This window comes from Humulus lupulus, chromosome 1, assembly GCF_963169125.1.
Source record: "Humulus lupulus chromosome 1, drHumLupu1.1, whole genome shotgun sequence".
NCBI classification, from domain to species: domain Eukaryota; kingdom Viridiplantae; phylum Streptophyta; class Magnoliopsida; order Rosales; family Cannabaceae; genus Humulus; species Humulus lupulus.
The window spans coordinates 221,911,142-221,933,323 of NC_084793.1; the positions used below are offsets into that span (position 1 = coordinate 221,911,142).

A 22,182-nucleotide genomic window follows, 5' to 3' on the forward strand; every position below is an offset into this window, starting at 1 on the left:
AGTCGAGGTTTGAGTTGTCATTCAATAAGCCCATAGTACTTGTGGTAGTTCATCTGGCCATTTTCCTTTAACCTTTTCAAGCCACTTCTTTATTGAACTCTTCAGTGTATTGTTCACATATTTGACCTGACCATTTTCTTGGGGATGAGCTACTGAAGAAAAGCTTTTTTATAATCCCATTTCATTCTCAAAACTAAGTGAACAATTCGCTATCAAATTGGGTTCCGTTGTCTGAAACTATTTTTCTCGGTATTCCATGTCGACATATGATGTTCTTGACCACGAAGTCAATGACCTTTTTTGAGGAGATAGTAGCTAAAGGTGCAACCTCAGTCCATTTAGTGAAATAGTCCACAACTACTACTGCATATTTAACTCTACCTCGCCCCATTGATAGCGACCCTATGAAGTCTATGCCCCATGTGCAAATGGCCATAGGGAGGTCAACATGGTGAGCTCATGGTATCGACGCAAACCTGTGGCATTTATCACAATGTTTAACATAAGTGAATGCATCAGCTTTTAGGGTAGGCCAGAAGTATCCTTGCCTTATTACTTTATTTGAGAGGCTATGGCCCCTGCATGATCTCCACAAAATCATTCATGGATTTCTTCGAGGATTTGTTTGCTTCTGGTGGGGTTACACATCATAATAGAGGCATATAATATCCTGTCTAGTACAATATTCCCTCCAAGATAGTATATCTTGGAATCTTGTACATTAACATTCAAGTCGCATTTTGATTTTTAGGGAGATTCCCGGTTTCAAGGTAGTCGATTATAGTTGTCATCCATGTTTGTTGCAAGTCAATCATGTCGACTTCGTTTATTTCAAGCTTGGTGATACTTGGTTGTGGTAGAAACTCTATTGGGACCACATTGAGTGTGTCGACTTCCTTAGTTCTCGCAAGTCGTGCTAAGGCATCAACATTCGAGTTATGTTTCCTTGGGACTTGTTTGATCATGTAATATTCGAACTGCTTGAATGATGTTTTGACCTTTTCCAAGTATGCCACCATTTTAGTCCCTTGAGCCTAGTACTCACCCCATACATGGTTGACCAGTAGTTGTGAATCACTATAATAGTGTATAGATTTGGCTTTTAGCTCGGAAGCCACTCGAAGCCCTGCCAGTAGTGCTTCATATTCAACCTCATTGTTTAATACTTCAAAGTCAAATCTCAACGCCAAATGAAATTTGTGTCCTGATGGGGTTATTAGTATAACACCTTCCCCGATACATTTTCATTGGATGATCCAACAACATAAAGTTTCCATAGCTCTCGAGTTGGGGTTATTACTTATTTGTTGGATATTCTTGTGCATTCTACTATGTAGGCCAGATACTGGCCCTTTATCATTGTTCTCGTGTGATATGTGATCTTGAACTTCCCAAGCTCAATGACCCATTTCAATAGTCGACCTGATGCTTTAGGCTTTGATAATATTTTTCCTCAATGTTTGATAAGTTAGCACATGTATAATTTTAACTTGAAAGTAGGGTCGCAACTTTCAAGATGTGCATACTAGGCACAACACGAGCTTTTCCATTAGAGGGTACCGTGATTCAGCTCCTAAGATTCATTTACTTATGTAATAGACTGGCCTTTGTACTTTCTTGTCCTCCCAAACTAACACTGCACTAATTGCATGCTCAGTTGTGGCGAGATATAAGTACAACATTTCACCAAAGACTAGTTTAGATAAAATAGGCGGTTACGCGAGGTGTTTTTTAAGAGCTTTGAAAGGAAAGCTTGCACTCGTCTGTCAACTTGAATTTCTTGCCCCCTCTCAAAAGATTAAAGAAGGCAGGCATTTATCAGTGGATTTTGAGAAGAACCTACTGAAAGTTTCCATTCATCTAGTTAAGTTCTGGACATCTTTATGCTTTTGCGATGAAGGAATATCTATTAGAACCTTGATCTTGTCTGAATTTGCCTCGATGCCTCGAGCATTCACTATAAAACCTAGAAACCTTCCCGAAGATACCCCGAAGGAACACTTTTGCGGGTTAAGTCTCATATTATACTTTCGAAGTATAGTGAAACACTCCGCAAGGTCGACTACATGGTTGTTATTGTTTTTGGATTTTACTAGCATATCTTCCACATACAATTCCAAGTTGTTTCCAATTTGTTCAGCGAACATACTATTTACCAATCTCTAGTATGTCGCTCCTGCATTCTTTAGCCCAAATGGCATCGCATTATAATAGAATAATCCTTTATTTTTCATAAAACTCGTGTGTTCATGGTTGGGAGCATGCATTGCTATCTGGTTATATCCAGAGTAAGCATCCATGAATGACATGATTTCATGTCTCGTGGTTGCATCAACAAGCTGATCAATTCGAGGCAATGGGAAACAAGTCTTTGGGCATGCCTTATTCATGTCCGAATAATCAATGCAGGTTCGCCACTTTCCATTCGGTTTGTGAACTAAAATTGGATTGGCTATCCAGTCTTGGAAAACGCTTCTCTTATGAAGTAATTTGGCTTTAACCTATCAACCTCTTGTTTCAGAGCTTGTTTCCTTTCATCATCAAGGAGACTTCTTTTTTGTTGTTTCGGGGGGAAGCTCTTATCTATGTTTAATGCATGGATTATTATGTTGGGACTAATCCAAATCATATCTTAATGGGACCGTGCAAAAACATCCTGATTTTCCCTTAAAAAGCATATTAATTGCTATCTCCCTTCCTTAGTGAGGTTCTTCCCAATCTTCACCAATTTGGTGGCATCTTTATCATCGAACTGAATATCCTATAGTTCCTCTACTGGGCCGAGATCAGTCTGGTATTCTCCCATTCTTGGGTCAATCTCATCCTCGACCTCAAAAACTCTCTCTTCAATCTCCTCAATCACAACAAGGGCTTGGGCACTAGATTGACCCTTCCCCTTCATGGAGATATTGTAGCATTCTCGAGTTGCTAATTATCTCCTTTTAATATCCCAATTCCAATCAGTGTTGGGAATTTTATTGCCAAGTGTCTTACTGACATCATTATCCCCAGCCCAATCAGGGCTAGTGACATTGTAAGCCGATGGAGTATCCACCACTTTGAATCCGAACATCTTCATGAGCGAGACGGGATATTCTCTAGATTTAGACTGATCCACAAATGATTATCTATTATGATAAGAATTAAATCTTTATGTTAAATGAAAAGTTTATAAAGATAATTAATTTCCATCGATCCTGTCATATATAATCTCTATTATATACAACACTTTTAATAAGATGTTTATCCACATCAGTAATCTGAATCTAGATTACTTGCATCCCGTATGCTTAGTAAACTGCTCTAGTAACCATTCATTAAAGATTCCTTACTTTAATTTGTTATTGACAATTTGATTCATTATATATGATCTCAATTCTCTCGTACTAATACAAGATCATATTCTCATGAATGAATAAGGAATTTTCTTGATATAATTATGTAATTAATTCAAACAATAATTATAACATTCAAATATAATAAAATTGTATTTTATTTAAATCAATAAAATGTCTTTACATTCTTTTAGGCCATTAATCCTAAAATTCTCCCACTTGCCCTCAAAGCGTACATGACATATAAACAACTTTGAAGGAAGCATTTTGGTAAATGGGTCCGCCAGGTTCTGTTATGAAGCTATCTTCATAATAGTTACATAACCTTGGTGCACAATCTCTCTAACTAGATTGTATTTCCTTTCTATACGCTTTCCTCTCTTGTGGCTTCTAGGTTCTTTGGAGTTAGCATATCTGTTATCCCTCAAAATTCAAGAGATGACATGATGAATGAGAAAGCAGCACGTGGCATCACAAATCATGGAAAAAATGACAAAGTATTGAAAAAGACCGACGAACAAAGATGGATAGGTCCAGGACCTATAGGGAAGTCCACCAGGCCTAAACTCCCTAGGGGTGGTCGATCTAGCCCTAACCCCTAGGGGTGGTCAGCCTAGCATGCCTAAGAACCACATGGGGTGGTTAGCCCACCCTATTCTTCTTAGGGTGGTCGATCTAAACTTCCAAATACACTTCATTGGATAAAGTTCACGCTCATTCAAGCGGGAATCAACAAGCCTAGCACCCAGAAGATCAACAGGCCTAGCACCCAAGCTCTAAAGGGTCATCGGGCCTAGCACCTAAGTGTCATTGACCAACCAAGACTTAGCGTTTTCTCAAAGGTTTCAATTGTGCATGGTCAACCATGATCCAGAGAAATAACGAGAAGACCCACGATCTCATAATCATGGGAAGGTGGACACGTATCTCCACTCCTAATGATCATGTCCAAACCACGATCCCCAGTCTTGTTGATCATGTAACAACCAATGGGTACAATAAATAAAGGACCCAGGGCTTCATTTGGAGGGATAGATTTTGGAGAGACCTTTGAATCGATCATTTGATTAAATTCTGTAGAGAGAATCTAAAACCTAGAGCATCAAGAATAGATCTTTTGATTTTCTGTCACATAGTCTTTCTCAAATCTTATTTCAACTCTCACTTAGCATTCCTTTTATAGACTCAGTTAGGTCATTTATTTTAATTAAAAAACCAATAAAATAATAGATAATATCAGCCTAATGGTCGAAATTCTCATGGGCTTTAGGCCCAAGAAATTTCTCATTTAATTACAAGCCCATTGGACATAAAATCAAGGCCTATATTATTTTCTATTAATTAATCAATTAAATAATTATTTAAATCCTTATCAAATTAATTATATATAATTAGAACCTTGATTTAAACTTATTAATTAATCTAGACACTAATTTGTCTTAATTAATAAATATAGCTTAAAATCTATTTTCTTCTCTAAATTGTATTACTCTGTGAAACTATCCAAGATTGATCTGGTCAACTTTGGTAATCCTAATTGATAATTAAATAAATTAATTGAGATTATCTAGATGATTTTATCTAAGGTACAGTGCAGGCCATGGGCCTATGAAATCAAGCTCCAATAAGTTAAAATAAATTTAACAAATAGATTTACTAACTTATTAATTCCTCGTGACTCCACTAAAGACTCAGAATTGCACTCTTGAATTCATAGAACGCTCTATAAGTAATATAGATACGTTATTAATTATCCATTGTTACAACCATAATTGTCACTCAATCATTTATAGAGAGTCTACAATGAGATGGGACTAAAATATATTTTTATCCCTTATTGTATTTTATCCTTAAAACACTTAGTTCCTTATAAATGATATTTCAGTAAACTAATATTAATTATTGAAATGAGATCTCTATCATTTAGCACCTTGAACCAAACAAAAAGGAAATCATCGTTTTACTTCTTCTTTAAAAGCTATAGATGTTCATATCTATGATTAACACTCCCACTCAATTATACTACCGAGTTCCCAATATGTAAGTATGGGCTAGTCCGTAGGGTAAGATAGTAACGAACAAGTCAACAAACTTAGATAATACAATCAGTTAGAATACTAACCACTCAGAATTGAGATTGAATTGACATTTGGTCAACTATATGATATGACTAGAATATATAATAACAGTATGCTTACTTATCCTATCAATTGTCAATATCGGTCCAGTCCGATGTAACAAATACATCTGATCTTATCTACCTTGCTAATGTTCTAGAAAGAACATAACACTACAATGTGTAAGTAGATCATATCGTAGATTGGCAAGTCAGTGTAAATCATGTGCATTGACTAATCTTAAGACTAACTTATGTTTGAATATATATCATATTTATATTCCACTGTAATTACATCACTATAGATACGATTAGCTATATGCTTGGGATTTAATAGAAGTTTATATTAAACAAATAATCATGAAAATAAAACATGTGAGCAAAGTGATTGACCAAGTAAAAATTTGATTTCTATTCTTTTATTGATAATAAAATGAGATTACAAAGAAATTGAGTTTTAATTAGGGAATAAATTCCCAACAGGGCCTTAGGCTGAATCATTGGTGGTGCAAAGTTTAAAGGTTGAGGGTCGTTTTAAGGACCCTTAGTATTGGTCGTTGGCTGGCTGGAAGGTGAATTTGTGTTTTTTCTTTTTTCTATGGGCTATATGTTTAAGACGACCCATATTTGGTTTTTTCTTTGGAAGTTCTTGTGGAAGGCTGGTAATAGTAATTGGGGGTGGTGCCAAAGTTTCTGGAAAGGGCAGAGAAGGTTGTTCTTGATCCTCGAACAACAGAGCAAGAAGATCGTTGCTATTGGTCTCTCACCTCCCCAGGGATCATGCATGAATATCTGAGAAGAGCAAAGGTGAAGTGAGAATCTACAACCAATAGATAGAAGAAAAAGAAAAACAAGGATAGCGCTGCTCGTGTATAAAAGTTAAGCTTTTATAAGACCAGAATCATCTTGATAAATACACAATAAAACATGCGAGGACGTTGGGAAAACAGATCCAAAAGCGAATGTGAAATTTTTTTCAAAAAAACTTTTCAACTTTGAAAAATGGCAGGAAAAATCCAATTTTCTCGAAACACCCAAAATCGAATTATCACTTTGATTTTGGACTCGAAATTAGTGTAAATATACCATGTATTACTTCTAAACATTTTTTTGTGCATTATAGTGCCTAAAATTCATATCCTAGCGTAGTTATCTATGTGTTTTTTCCTAAACCCGATTTACCCAAAAAAACTTGCAAAGAACAGTGTAAACCCAATTATGAAAACATGTAAATCAAGGCCAAAATACATGAAAATTGCTACAAAAATAAGAGGATGAATTCACAAACTTAGTTGAAGTATGGATTGTTGAAGAAAACATGAAGGTGGTGCTTGAAGTTGATCGAAGATTGCCTCGGATCGAACTGAAGTCTCTAGGTTTCTTGGAGATTCTTTTGAGTGTTCTTGAAGAGAGAGAAGGCTCGGGTAAAAAATGAAAAGAAGTGAGGGGGGTTATATTTATACTGCTCTGGGAGTTAATGGAGAGTAATGATGAGAATAGAGTTTCAATACATGGGGAATCGTAATAACTGTCAGAACGTGTCTGGGGAACCGAAAGGGTGATGATTACTTTCTTTTTCGAAAAAGTAAGTACTGACAGATGTGACAGGTTAGCTGGATTGCTGGTCGAATAAGTTTATTAAATGTTGATCGCATTAAAATAAACTTGGGGGGAAAATGTTTTCCTAAAAAAATATTTCAATGATGACGTGGCATGTTTAAGATGCACATGGACTGCACGTGACTGGTTTTTAATGAAGGCCTGGTCGACCAACGACCAGGGGATCAAGAGAAAATCGAGCTGCTCGATAGGCACAAAGAATATGCTGAGCATCAAAGAAGAAGATGTGCTGACTTATGCGACCAGATCTGCTCGTAGGACCAAATCCAGAGTTCAAGGACGGTTATGAGTTTGATATTTCTTGGATATTTGACTCACTTTATATGTAAATATCATTATTTCTATTATTATTTAAATATGCTTGTAGCACAAGTTAAGGATGGCCCATGGGCCTATATGTACATCCTTAAGCTTATAAATAGAACTCATGGGATTCATTTAGGAGATACGCAATAATTTGTATTCAGAGAGAACAAGTGCTTTTATACACGATCTTTGTATTGCACTTCAGAGTTTGTGAAATTTTTTTTTGGGAAATCAGAAAAGTATATTTCACCAAATAACCATTTACAAACTAACAGCACCTCACTTCAAGGCCTGCACCAGACTATACACCAGACCACCAAAATAGAACAAAAATGCAACCTATAATTCCTCAAACCATTTTATATCATCCTGACAAATATGCTTAGGTCAAACAAATAGGATTCTATTTTTAACAGACTCAGCTATCCTTTTTACAATTAGATCTAATCTAGCTATTTTTAAAGACCACAAGGCTTCATTTCTGGACTGCCAAAGATGATACACCAGAGCAGCAAGGCAAGAGGCATAACAGAGTTTCCTAAATTTGCTAAGCTTTGATCGATTGTTCCACCTAACCAGCTGCTGCAATGAAACAGATTTGGCTTGCCAATGGAGCCATCTTTTGACTTCCTGCAGACACCTTTTGCTGACATTACACTCAAAAAACTAATGAGCAACAGATTCCTTCTCAACTCCACACAGGAGACAAGTATAATCCTGCATTATACCAAATTTGAACAACCTATCTCTAGTTTTTAGGCGATCTTGGACAGTCAACCAAAAAATAAATCCGTGTTTGGGTAAGTTAAATCTACTCCAAACCTCCTTACTCCATTGATAGTTATCACCTTCTGGCCAAATTAAATCATATCCCTGTTTAATGCTATAAATCGCACCTGAGAACTGATGCTCATCAACCAAAGATTTAAGGGTGTCCTTGACAGCAACTATTTTCCTCCAGTACCAGCTACTCTGCATAGGAGCAGAGTAGTCCCACCAAACCTGTTCCTTTATATACACAGAATTAATCCATTTAACCCACAAGTCATCCTTCTTAGAGGAAATTGCCCAGACATACTTCCCAAGAGCAGCTTTATTCCATGCCAGGATGTTTCGGAAGCCAAGCCCTCCAGCCCTTTTAGGACGACAGATTCTCTCCCAAGCGACCCCTCCTGGGCTAGAACAAGTAGTTGTCCCGTGCCACAGGAAAGCCCTACAAATAGCATTAATCTCCTTCAGGATTCTTTTCGGGATAAGAAAAAGCTGACTCCAATATGAGTGAATAGAGATTAGCACCGAGTTAATAAGAATGATCCTCCCTACAAAAAACAAGTTCCTAGTGCTCCACCGCCTTATTCGCCCAGTCATTTTCTCAAGGAGAACCGAACACTCCATGGCAGAATTTTTTTTAGCACAAATAGGCACTCCCAAGTACCTGAAAGGCAATGAGCTACGCTGAAAACAAGAGGCTTCTAAAATACGCTGAACCTCAGCTTCGTCCATGCCCCCACAATAAATGGCAGACTTTTCTTCGCTAGGGAATAAACCCGAGGTCTTGGAGAATAATTTCAATCCTTGCAATAAACCTACCATGAATAAATCCGCCTTGATTCTTAACAATCAGATCTGGTAAAACATGTTTTAACCGAGAGCAAATTAATTTTGTGGCCACCTTATAGATCACATTGCAACAGGCAATGAGTCGATAGTCACTAACATTGGAAGGGCACTTACTCTTAGGAATGAGAGTAAGGGTAGTAGCATTGATTTCCTTTAAAATACTGCCCGTGTGGAGAAAAGACAGCACAACTTCACTCATGTCAGCCCCAATAATATCCCAACAGTCTTGAAAAAAATAGCTACAATATCCATCCAGTCCAGGAGCTCTTATACCAGGAATAGAGAATACAGTTTGCTTTACCTCTTCCATAGAATAAGGCTCTAGCAGAAGCCTAGCTTGCAAATCATTCACAACCAGCCCATGCCGAACCACATTCCTGTTAACTGATAATCTGTTTTCTAGCTTGCACCCCAACAAAGTTTGATAATAAGAAAGGAAAACGGAGGAAACTTCTTCTGGCTTGTCTACCCAAACACCTGTTTCAGATTTGACTTAGTATATTCTATTTTGGGCTCTTCTATCCCTAAGACTAGCATGAAAAAATGATGTATTTTCATCTCCTTCTTGCATCCACTTAACTTTTGCTTTTTGATGAAGAAAGGAACAATATACTTTGTGTATCTCGGAGTAGTTTTTCCTAGCTTGAGATTCTTTAACTATCATCCTCTCATTCAGCAGATCTCCTTTTAAATGGTCCTGGCATTCTTTGAGATCCTGCACAGCTTTGATATGAGCCGACTGAAGCTCATTAAAACCCTTCCTGTTCAGCTCCTTAAGTAAGGTTTTTAAACGTTTTAACTTCCTCACAACTCGATACATTGGGGTTCCGAACACCACTCCCTGCCAATCATGTTGAACCTGTTCAAAGAAGTCAGGAGCAGAGGCCCACATTTTAAAGTAACGGAATGGCTTCTTACCATTTCCCACAGCAGGATAAATAGACAACATGGCTGGGTAGTGGTCAAATATTCCTTCATTCAAGAAAATAACTTCAGCTACAGTATAGTGGTCAAGCCATCTCTGGTTAGCCAAAACTCTATCAATTTTAGAGTAAATTCTGTCATCTCCTTGCTGTTTGTTAGTCCAAGTAAAGAAACTTCCTGTGGACTTGACATCCTCCAAATTACACTTCTCTATACATTGCTGAAACGTCACCGACTTAATGTACTTTACTTTCACCCCAATCCTCTCATCCTTATGTAAAATATCATTGAAATCTCCAAGCACCAGCCAAGGCTCAAGAGTGAAACATTCATATAGTTCCTTCCATAACTCAACCCGCCCTTCCTCTGCGTTGAACCCATACACAAATGAGACATAAAAACCAGTTCCTTTATCAAGAGGCCTAACCAACAGATGAATTAGTTGGCTAGAACACTTAATGATAGAGACCGAAAACATAATAGGGTTCCAATCTGCCACAATACGACCTCCATTATGCCACGCATTATTCGGAGTGAAACACCAACCCGAGAACATATGAAGGTACAAAGCTCCCAATTTATGAGCCTTGACCCTTGTCTCCAGGAGCCCAATCAACCCAACCTTATGATAAGAGATCAATTTCTTGACCTCTCTCTGCTTATGATGAGTATTGAGACCCCTCACATTCCAAGACATAATTCTATCCATTAGATAGAGGAGGTACTCCCCCTCCTCGATTAGTATTCTCTTCCCTGGAAACCAGTGAACATTCTCCATTCTCTTCCACTAAAACTTGAAAACTATTGTTAGTAGCCATCTTACTGTTCAATTCAGTATGTTTGTGTTTCCCTCCTTTTGAAAGAGTTTGGAAACCCTCATCATCAACCTCAATATGTTTTCCTTGTTCTTTCCCAGCTGCTTTGGCCTCCCTTACTTTCACAACCCATTCTTGTTTTTTACCCTCCTTCTTGTGACAATCTAATGCTTTGTGTCCCATGCCTTTACAATGTCTGCAATAAGCAGGAACCCACTCATAGTGCACACTAACAGAGACATTAAACCCCAACTCATTTTCAAATCTGATCATCTCAGGAAACTCCTGATCAATAGATACCTCAATTAGAATTCTTGCAAAATTCAGTTTCTCTCGGTTCTTTGTAATTTGATCTACAATCAAAGGCTTGCCCAATTGACTAACAATCTTAAAAAGTGAGCGTTCACCCCAGTACTTCAGATCTAAATCAGTGAGTTGAATCCATGTGGGAACTTTGCAAACGTTTTCCTTCTTAAAATCTGAATTAGCATCCAAAGGCTTGAGAATGATTGGTTTCTTATCAAAGAAAACGAAACCCCCTTCCAGCACTGCATCTCTATTTTCAATTGTATCAAATCGAATGATGAAAATGCCAGGAGAGATTGCACCCACCTTATCGACTCCTCTGCTTCTCCATACTCTTCTAGCAAATCCCTCCAGAACAGACAGAGGGGGATTTGCTCCCAACACATAGCCAACAAGAGAAGAGTTCCAAAAATTAATCTCCTCTTCAATATCCTCTAATTCAATCTTAATCCCCTGTTTCCCCTCAGAAATCTTCTCAGAATTGCCAAATTTACCACTCAGATTTTGCACTACATTACCAGATCTGAGCACCAGAGGCGTTAGGCTCTTACCTTCACTAACTTCCTTAGCACAACGATGCGATGCAGAAAGGAAATTTGAAAATTGTTGCCTAATATCGTCCTGTCTTTGCAAGCTCACTAGCGTCGCCTCTGGAGAAAGGACCAGATCTGCGTTCCCCTGTATCAGAGGCAATGGAGAAGGAGGCTCCGTCCCAATCCCCAGTTCTCCTTCAAAGAAATCAATAGCCTCCACCCCGAGCACTTCAGCCATTGATTTTTTTTTTCTGACCATATCCGACGACGACGGCCCTCATTTCTTCTTCTTCTTCCCTGCTGACTTCACCATAACCTTACCCTTCTTCGCCATGGCACCAGCTCAAGGAGCTGAGAGAGAGCAAAACGAACTCGTGAAATCTTACCCATGTGTTTGTGAAACTTAGTGAACCATAGTTTGCTGATTACATGTTTTGAAGTTTACATCAATAAAAATACTAAGCGGATGTAGGTCATTACAAATCTTTGGGGCTAAACCACTATAAAATCATTTTGTCATTTTATTTCTTCCATTCAACTCTATTATTCTTATCGTTTTTTGTGACTCTATGTCATTGAATAAATCGAGGGTCAACAATAGGTACACGGGGCCCATGCACAGTGCTAACAAATATAAAGGCATTCTCTCCCCCAGGCTCAAAGGTTACCATCTTCTTTTTGCAGTCTATGGTTGCCCCATATTTAACTAACCAGTCCATGCCCAATATCATGTCAAAGTCATTCATAACTAACTCAATCAAATCAACTGACAACTCTCTACCATCCACTGTCCCTGGTAGTAATCTAATCCATCTCCTAGTATGATAGGGCGTACATAGTCTATCAATTATCCTACTAGAAACAAAGGAATGTGTAGCACCAGAATCAATCAGAACAATATAAGAGGTTCCATGAATAAAAAGCTGACCTATCACTACTGAGGGACTAGCCTCAGCCTCTACCTATGTCAACATGAACACTCAAGCTTGAGTCAAGTTGTCTGCTTTCTTTGGTTCCTCTTTCTTCACTCTTGGGCAGTCTTTTTTCAAGTATCCCACTATCCGGCACAAAAAGTAGGCCTTTGTCCGACACTCTTCCACATGGCGCCTTCTATACCTAGCGCACTCAGGGTAAGCCCTCCAGACCTCATTCTCGCTCTGGCAGCCTATCTGTATACCACGTGACCTCCTGTCGGGGCCTGAAGCTGAAAAAGTATATGGAGCCTTCCTTTTCTGGTCACCAGGGCCTCAACCTCTACCAGAATCCATAAATGGAGTTCCCATCCTCTTAGTGTCTCTCCTGGCCGAGTTCGCGTGCTAGATTTTATTCTCTGTGCCTTCTGCAGTAAGGGATTTCTCTACCACCTGGGCACATGTTGTCACCCCAGGCACGGTGGTAATTCGAACGTCTCGAGCTATCATAGGTTGTAGTCCCTGAAGGAACCTTTCCTTCTATGTCCCATCAATGGGCACCAAGTATACAGCAAACTTGGTCAGTTTGTCAAACCTTAGTGTATACTCTATCACTGACATATTTCCCCGTAGCAGCGTACTTAATTCCTATGCCTTTGCAGCCCTAACTGCATTATTGTATTACTTTTCATTAAATGTAGTTCTGAAGTCTTCCCAATCCATGGTTTTCATGTTTCTGGTTTGTGATATTACTTCCCACCAAATTCAGGCATCCCCTCGAAACATATACGTGGCACAAGCCATTCTCTCATTACCCTCTACCATCATGAAGTCGAGGAAAGAGATTACCATGCGTATCCATTACTTGGCCTTTAACAAATCTGTTCAGTCCTAAAAAACTGGAGGGTATTGTTTCTTGAATCTCTCATAAAAAGGTTCCTATTTGTTCTCAGCCTCCGGTGGCTGTACTACGGCCGATACCAACGCAGGTGGCACCATTGGTAGAATGTTCCCTGCTGGAACTTGTTTCTTTCTCAATAGGCAGATGTCTTCTTCCTGCCTCTGTAATCTAGCTTGAATATTAGCAAGCACTTGCTGCCCGTTTTCTGGAGCTAGCCTTGATTATCATTCTAGGCTTGCATTTCTTGGCCGACTAATGAATCTGACTGTCTTGGAAGCATACTTCCAAGTTTATCTTTGCAGTTAACAATTCGGCCTATTAGGTAGTAATAACAATACCTCTTGCCGCCCGGTGGTACAAGACCGAACAAACAAGTATTCACACTCAACAGTCTTGCTAATAAGCATGTCAGTTCATATTCATAATCAAACATGGTGCTAATAAGCACTTCCAAACATTTATAAGCAGAAAATGATGCTAATAAGAATTTTTTGGCATTTATAAACATATAGCGATGCTTTTAAGCATTTTCTAACATACAAGCAATAATATAACAGCTCTAATAAGTGTTTCTTTAACATTCACAAGCAATAATAGTGCTAATAAGCACATCTTTAGCATACACACAGCAGTTAAGGGCCAAGCCCTATTAGAATATCTCATGCTCCCTAATAAGGCAGGCAGATAAGGCATTTATATCATATTTAAGCAGTTAAACACATAACCACATAGATATTTACCAAACCCAAAGTCGAGCTTGTAATGCCCCCAATTCTCTGTTGTGTTTAGCGGCGTGAACAGTAGGCCGGGAGGGCCATACTTGCTTAATTATGTTATTAATTTATTAAATGCATGTATATGTTGATTATATTATGATATGATGTGAAATGCATGCATGTGAGTCCATATTTCTTATTACAGGGGTGTGATGGTAATTTGGCCCATTGAGGGTAAATTGATTAATTGTTCACATGTTGGTGATATAATTTGAGACCACATTAAGATGTGGGTTTGTTCGAGCCATTTGGCATGAGACGATCAAGGAATGTTTAATGTCGGTTTGGTCATAACGGGCTTAAGCTCGGGGCTCGGGGTGAGTCTCGGGGTGTTTTAATGATTAGAGTGTTACCGGGCATTAAAGGGTAACGGGAGGTGAAATATTGGAGTTTGAGAATATTGAGATTAGCGGGAAAAGGGAAGCGTTAATTATGATTAACGGTGTAGGTGGAAAATGTCAAAATTGCCCTTGAGTTGACTTTAGAGACTTTTAAAGACCAAGGGGTATTATGGTCATTTGTGATTTGGATATATATGATGTATAGATGGCTGTGAAACAGAACCCAAAACAGAGTTCTCATCTTCTTCTTCCCGTACCTTCACCTTCCACCATCTTCCTTGTGAGTTTTGAGATCTTGTTGAGGATTTGAGCTTGGGAGCTAGGTCTTGACACTTTGGGAGAGTGTTCCACAGTGGAAGAGCACCATAACCTGAACTTGAGGTAAGATTTTAGCCAGTAGTTTCCATGTATGCTCTGTTTTCGTTCATAGTTTTCAGCTTTAGAATTTGGTGTGGAAAGTTGGAATTAAGGGGAGTTCTTGAGGTGTTTTACTTGGGTTATGTTTGGGAAGAGTTATGGGTGATGTTTGGAGGTTTAAATGGGTGTTTGAGAGGGGTTTGGGTGGTGTTTAAATTGGGTTTGAAGGGTTGGTTCCAAGGGAAAACGCAAGGGAAGAAAAACAGGGGTTTTGGCTGAACTGGGTGTTGCGCCGCGGCATGGCCAGGGTGAGCCGCGGCCCTTGGCGAAGGCTGGGTTTAGGCGCCTCTGTTTGAGGGGCGGGCCGTGGCATGGCCAAGGAGGGCCGCAGCCCTTAAGGCATTTTTGGCCAAAGTGAGCTTTTTAGCATGGGGATTCAAGCCTAAGGCCTCGGGATTAAACCTACTACCCGGTTGAGTAGTGTTTGAGGTCCCGGAGGTTAGGTTTTGGTTTGGGAACCTTTTATTATTCATTTTATTGATGGAATTCCATAATTTGGTTATGACCAGGTAATCGCTAAGGGACCAAAAGGTCGATCGTTCTCAGGGTAACTCTTTTATTTGTTCTTGCTCGAACCGGAGGTAAGAAAACTGCACCCCAAGTGTGACATGCGTGGATATTTGTGAGGCATGTTGGTTATGTAATATGGACATGGTTTTAACATGGAATTCTTAGCATATGTTGTTCATCTGAGCATAACACTGACTAATTAGTCAGGTTTGGCAAAGGGGCTAGTATCAACTGTGAAGCTGTGACTGATTAGTCAGGTTCGGCGGTGATACTGGACACTGGTCACTTAGCGCTGACTTATTAGTCAAGGATGGACTTAGCTTGGTTCACGCAAGCCAATGGAGATTAGATCTAATCGACCATTAGCATTGAATGGCTCAAAGAGCATTAATGCCTGACCGACCCTGAGGGTCGATGAACAAACAGAGCTTGGAGGCTGGTGGCTTACTTAGCAGCCACCCTCCCGCTAGAAAAGAGAGCCTGGAGGCTAGTGGCTTACCTAGCAGCCACTCTCCCGCTAAAATCATGTGATGTTCACTTGTTTGTTGAAAGCTTTATGTTCAGTATGATTATAATGATAATCATTTGATAACATTTATGAGAAGTATTATGTTTTCTTGCTGGGCTTTGGCTCATGGGTGCTATGTGGTGCAGGTAAAGGGAAAGAAAAGCTCACCTAGCCTTGAGTGGAGAGCTGATGTGGTGTTGTGTACATATGCGGCCGCTTGACCACCACGGCCAAGGCGTTCTCAGAGGAACTAGGGGGTTTACCCTATTTTTGCCGCTTAGGTCGGCGGGACTGTAAATTTAAACAGTAGTGACCACTTTGTACTGAGAACCACTTGTAAATGTTTTGTTTAGCTCTGCAGAGCAGTTTATAATAAAATCTCCATTTCCTTTTTATTGGTTTTGCACCTTAACCTGTTAATTACACTTAGAGCACGTTTTTGACCAAAGGACTCGGGTAACGAGTCAAATTTCCGGTCCACCGTTCACCGTAACTGTTCTGGGGTAGCCAGGGCTTTACAGAGCTTGTCTTTAGTGGCGAGTGTACTTGCCCGGCCAGTCTTCAGGAACCCTTAAACCTTGGCAGCTCTGATACAAAATTGTAACGTCCTAGATAGCCAAGACCGTTACACTTTGTACTTTAAATAGTGCTAGATTCACTAATCGATCCATTTGGTCATAAACGTGTAACTAAACGTAATTAACAGGTTAGGGTTAAAAATTCTGGTCAAAAGAATTAGTCACTTCATCAAAAGTTTAAGATTACATACAGGATCCCAAAATAAACGTTGAAAGGTTATTTACAATTCAAAAGAATACAAAATGCATACCTAAGTGGCAAAATTAGGGTTTGACCCTAGTTCCTCTATGAATCCCCGACCGTGGTGGTCGAGCAAGCTGCATATGTACATGCCGCCACCGAAGCTCTCCAACTCATGGCTGGTCTAACTTCCCTTGTCCTTTACCTGCACCATATAGCACTCGTGAGCCAAGGCTCGACAAGAAAACATAAACAAGATCATAAGTAGTTAATAACATATTACATAATCATAAATAGTATGCCTAGCAGTAATAACCCTACTCGTGCATGTATTCAATCCAGATAAGTGACTATAAGGTCAAAATGGGGTTCGTTGCCCTAGATTTGTGACTGTAGAGTCACTTCGGAGCCTGTTGCCATATTCTTTGTATAACCAGCCATAGGGCTGGCCAAGTGTACCTGGCACTTTATTTTCCAAGCATCCATAGGGTCGGTCAAGCGTATACCACGCTCAACGTGCTATTGTGGCCTTTGACTTATAAGTCAAGCCTTTCAATCAGATAATACAGACAAGCATAAATCCTTTAACAATTATCTAGATAAAGAGCACTCAAGCATGCTTAATCAAATAATCATAAGCATAATCATATTCTTGCTCATTCACAAGGGTCCGAGCCCTAATCATAACCCAGGGTGCAGTTTTCATACCTCTAATCCAAGCACTAGATAACTAGAAATGACCCTCAAGCATGATCCCCTTCTGAGCCCTGGCAGTACCCTAGTCACAACCATAGTAAATGATATCCATCAATATTGAGTAAATAAAGGCCTCTGGGTTGAGTCCTAGCCTCCGACACCTCAAATTCTACTAAACTAGGTAGTAGAATCCTTCCCAAGCCCTTAGGTTTGAGTCCCCGCAACTCAAAAGCTCACTTGGCTATTCTTCCCAATTAGCATCGCGACGCACCCGTGAAGGGTTGCGGCGTGCCCCAAAGCAGAGAGCCCGGGATCTATTTTCATTTAAACCCAAAATCACATGTTCAGCTTCTAAGCTCAAGAACACTAAGAAACAAACCAGAAAATTTATCAAAAACAGAGCATGGGATCTTAACTCAACTGAGAAATCACGACCCCAAGCTGCACCTAACTCAATTCTCAACTCCAATCCTCCAATTTCCAAGCTAATCTTCTCTAAAGCTTTAGACCAAGGGAAATAGATGGAAAACGAGAGAGAGAGAGAGAGAGAGAGAGAGAGAGAGAGAAATGGAAATGTGTTTTGTGTAATCTAGTCTCTTCTAAAGCTTCTGATAGACTAAGCTACTCCATGGACGTGAAATGACGAAAATGCCCCTTGCCTAAACCCTTACTCTTTAATGCCCTCAATGGAAAAATGGTCTTTTGCCACCATTTCTCACTAATCCTTAATTAATACCATATTTCCCAATTAATAATCAAATAAATTCCCATTACCCGACAATTCCCGGTAATGTACTAAATTACCAAAATACCTATATGCTCACCCCTCCCTGGGTATTTAGCCCCATTGTGACTAAACCGCTAATTTGCTCACTAGGATCGTTTCGTGCAGAATAACTCAAATATATCCACATAATAATGTGGTCCTAACCATAAAACACATATATTTATAAATATACCCTCAACGGGTCAAAATTACGAAAATACCCTTCTAATAAGAAACGGGCCCACATGCATGCTTAATACACCTAAACATGCAAACATAGTCATATCATAATATAACTCACATAATTCACATAATAATATACACATATCACATAAATAAAATTAATCCAATTATTGCTCTTGGCCCCCTAATCAAGAAACTAAGCCTTATTAGGGAATTAGGGACGTTACAATTAGGGTCGGTATTCTTGTCATATGGTGCCACGTGGGGTATTTTGAACCCATATGGGAAATGTGTGCTCGAAATATGAGGAGTGAACGATTCAAGTTCCTCAGATGAGTTGTATGTTTTCTCCTTATCTTTTCCCTCTTGAAGGAGCATGAACTGCTCCTCAAGTTGATTTATCCTCTTCTGGACCAGATCTATTGGGGGCAGAGCCTGCCCTACTAGGAGCTGGTTATTGTTCCAAGGAACTCCATCCCCTTGTTGTAGTATCGAGTTATAATAATTCTTGTAAGCAGGTTGTAAGGGCTCCTCTAGGCATTCAAATATGCCCTCAAGTCCAGGTTTGGCTGGTTTTGCTGCCCCTGGTTCTGGTTCAGGTAGTCTCGAAGGTCTGGAACGTTATTAGGATAATTTTGATAGTATCTTGGTTCGGTGTTGTAGACACTCATTGGCCTACTATGATTCTTACTATCTTCGAGGAATCTAATAGACCTCTGTTGTTTTCGTTGGGCATAGTTTCGAGGTGGATTATCCACGTGTGCCTTGATCCCAGTAGAACAGGAACTTGACATATGACTCCAAGATGGCTGGGGTTGTCTCTTTGTTCGAGTCTAGCAGCCTGAGGGTTCCTATCTCAGCTTGCACTCTTTGCACTTTGGACAGGCCTTTGAGGTGCTCTCTCACCAGTTTGAGGTCCACTAGAGGCAGGTTGTGGTATGTCTTAAACCAGTAAGGGATATTTGATCAGAGAGGGAGGATGCCTGATCGGAGATGGTAGTGGCCTCTCTTGTTAGGAGCTGGGCTTGCAAGTTCTAGGTTATTATTCTGAGCTGCTTGTGGGGAAGCTCGGTTATTCCCAGTATCATCATGAATCTCTCTGGTCTGTTGGTACGTGTCACGTTTCGAGATGAAACCCTTGTCTGGTTAACTCTAATACTTGCCCTAGCTCTTCCTTTTTTATTTTGTTGGGCTCTCTATTCGTCCATCCTAGCTGTAGTACTACCCTGAGGGCCTCCCTTAGTCCTTTGTGGGGGTGCTTGGGCTTCAGCTACCCATCTCGCCATTTCTTCATTTAACCGAGCAGCCTCAGCTAATCTTTTTCGCAACCTTTTGTTCTCGAACTCTACCATTGGAACAGGGTCTCGTGGTTGACCATGGTCTCGCGGTGTTGATGACGCACTCCCCTCATCTGGGGTTTGATCATCGATAGGCTGCTTGCCAGCCCGTCGAGGGTGTTCTTTAGTACGAGGAGTGTTCTCCTCAAGGATTCTAGGCAGTGGTCGACCACTTCCACATCCAGGGATATTACCAGCGGGTGCAACCGTTATAGTTATGAATGGAAAGAATGAAAGAATGCTTAATGCTCTCAACGGAAGCACCAAACTGTTGACGACGTTTTTCATCAACAAAAAATAAGAGCAATTAAGCACTTAAAAATAATAAGGAAGAAAAGAAAATATATAGATTTTTTACGTTGTTCAGTAGTTAAATCTACCTGGTCCACAAGTCACATTTATTAATCTAGTCTATGTTAAAGCTTAAGAGCAATTTCACAGAACTTGAGTACAAAACTTGAGCGTGAAAATAAATGACTATAACCCAGGCTATTTATAGACCTAGTTTACAAAATATCTCTTCCTTAATTTTAGGGAAGTTACATAATATCTAATTTGAATTAAAAGTATAAAATAATTAATAAATACAATTAGATATATCGAATATCAAATACCCCTTAAGAATAGGGTTGTTATTATACAGCTATAGCAAATTCAACAATTACTAGGAATTGTAACTGTTTACTTTGGTATTCTGGTGCGCTTTCAAGCTTGCAACATGGTTTGAGCTCACCCCTACATGAGTATTCACCTCCTCATCTGTCAGGCCTTCTAGACTAACTTTCGGAGCAAACCCTCTTCTTCGAGCTTACATCTCATGCTCGCACCATGACTATGATGTGGCATTTTGGTGAATGATTACTATGGTAAGTCATCATACTATATTTCTTTATGTACTCGATCTCCACTCTTACGAGCCTACATTTCGAGGCTGATAAATATATCTCGAAATTTTGGGTGTAACACACTTCATCAAAATCTTCGGTCCAATTTTGGTGTCTCAATTTATGTGAAATCAATGAATGCATATCATACTATTTAAAATTAGTAATTGTTAAATAAATTTTCTATTTTTAATGTTTTTATTTAAATAGTTTAAACGGTGTGTGTAAAAGCTAATTCTCCAAAGTTTTAACATTTATTTTTGTATGTCTTTTTCATTCTGTCAAGTTAGATAGAAAGCCTCCCTTATATATACCCAGTACAACCCATTTTATTTATAACACAACAAATAATACAATCAGTATTTATAATCTAGAAAGAGAGTCTAATGCTAGAAAGAAAAACTCTTCAATTGTCGCAACTCAAATTGGATATATAGGAACAAATTATTGATATAAATTAATATAATTGTTTGACGTTCAGTTCTTTTAGCTTTATATTTTTGTTGATTATTATTGTTTCTGTTTATAATTTGATCTTTGTTAAATCTTATTGTTTGGGTGTTGCAACATTATACAATATTGTGGAATGTATTTATTGACTAGACTTAAGACATCAAAATTTGACGGAAAATCATACATTTTTCAGGTTTTTTCATAATTATACTTTTTTTGTTTTTTTTTGTTTTTTATGATGTCTGATTTTTTTTTTTTGAGAAAAAAGGGTTATTAGCAGAAAAAGTCATTGTTCTTTTGATATGGTAGCACTTAAGTCCCTAATTTTTTTTTAAAGACAAAAGTCTCGTATCTTTTTTTTTAAGGAAAAAATTCATAACATTTTGATATAGTAGCATTTAAGTTCGTAATCTTTTTTTTGAGGCAAAAGTCTCTTACGTTAACATATTGGTGCATTTGTTCCCTAAATATACATTAATGATTTAAAAAAAATTATTTTAATTGATTTTAAAATCATAAAAGTAAAATAAATTGTATTTAATTAAAAAAAGTAAACTAATTTAAATTATGCATTAAAAATATATATTACTTTTTTTAAGGAAAAAAAAACATATTACTTAAAATTACTATAAAATAAAATTTTATTCATTAACACATTTACTTATTAATTAAATCAAAACTGTGTTATTGTATTACTTCTTGTGTTCATCAAATTTATGTGTTAAATGAATAAAATTTTATTTTAGTAATTCTAAGTAATATATATTTTTACTTTAAAAAATAATATATTTTTTAATTCATTATTTGAATTAATTATATATTTTTATTAATTAAATACAATTTTATTTGACTTTTACAATTTTAAAATAAATTAAAATAATGAATGAATCTTTAGGAACAAATGTACTAATATATTAACGTAAGAGAATTTTTCCTTAAAAAAAAATTATGGACTTAAATGCTACTATATCAAAAGATGAGAGACTTTTGTCTTCAAAAAAAATTAGAGAGTTAAATACTACCATATCAAATGACCAAGGAGTTTTGCCGCTAATATCCATTAAAAAATAACTAAAAAAATTAACAATTTGACAACAACTAGACATCAACTCACTGCATACTAACACGTTCAAAAACAATTAAACAATAAGTAGAAGTCAACCCA

General features: G+C 38.3%; 1 protein-coding gene across 1 annotated transcript; it reads right to left on the reverse strand.

The window, feature by feature from the left end:
• Positions 1-8,043: 8,043 nt before the first annotated feature.
• LOC133829870 (uncharacterized) lies at positions 8,044-10,618 on the reverse strand. The gene is made up of 4 exons (XM_062259694.1): positions 9,611-10,618; positions 9,112-9,400; positions 8,200-8,963; positions 8,044-8,094 (listed from the first exon to the last, which is right to left on the reverse strand). The coding sequence occupies exons 1-4, from the start codon at positions 10,616-10,618 to the stop codon at positions 8,044-8,046; spliced, it is 2,112 nt and encodes a 703-aa protein (XP_062115678.1).
• Positions 10,619-22,182: the final 11,564 nt, after the last annotated feature.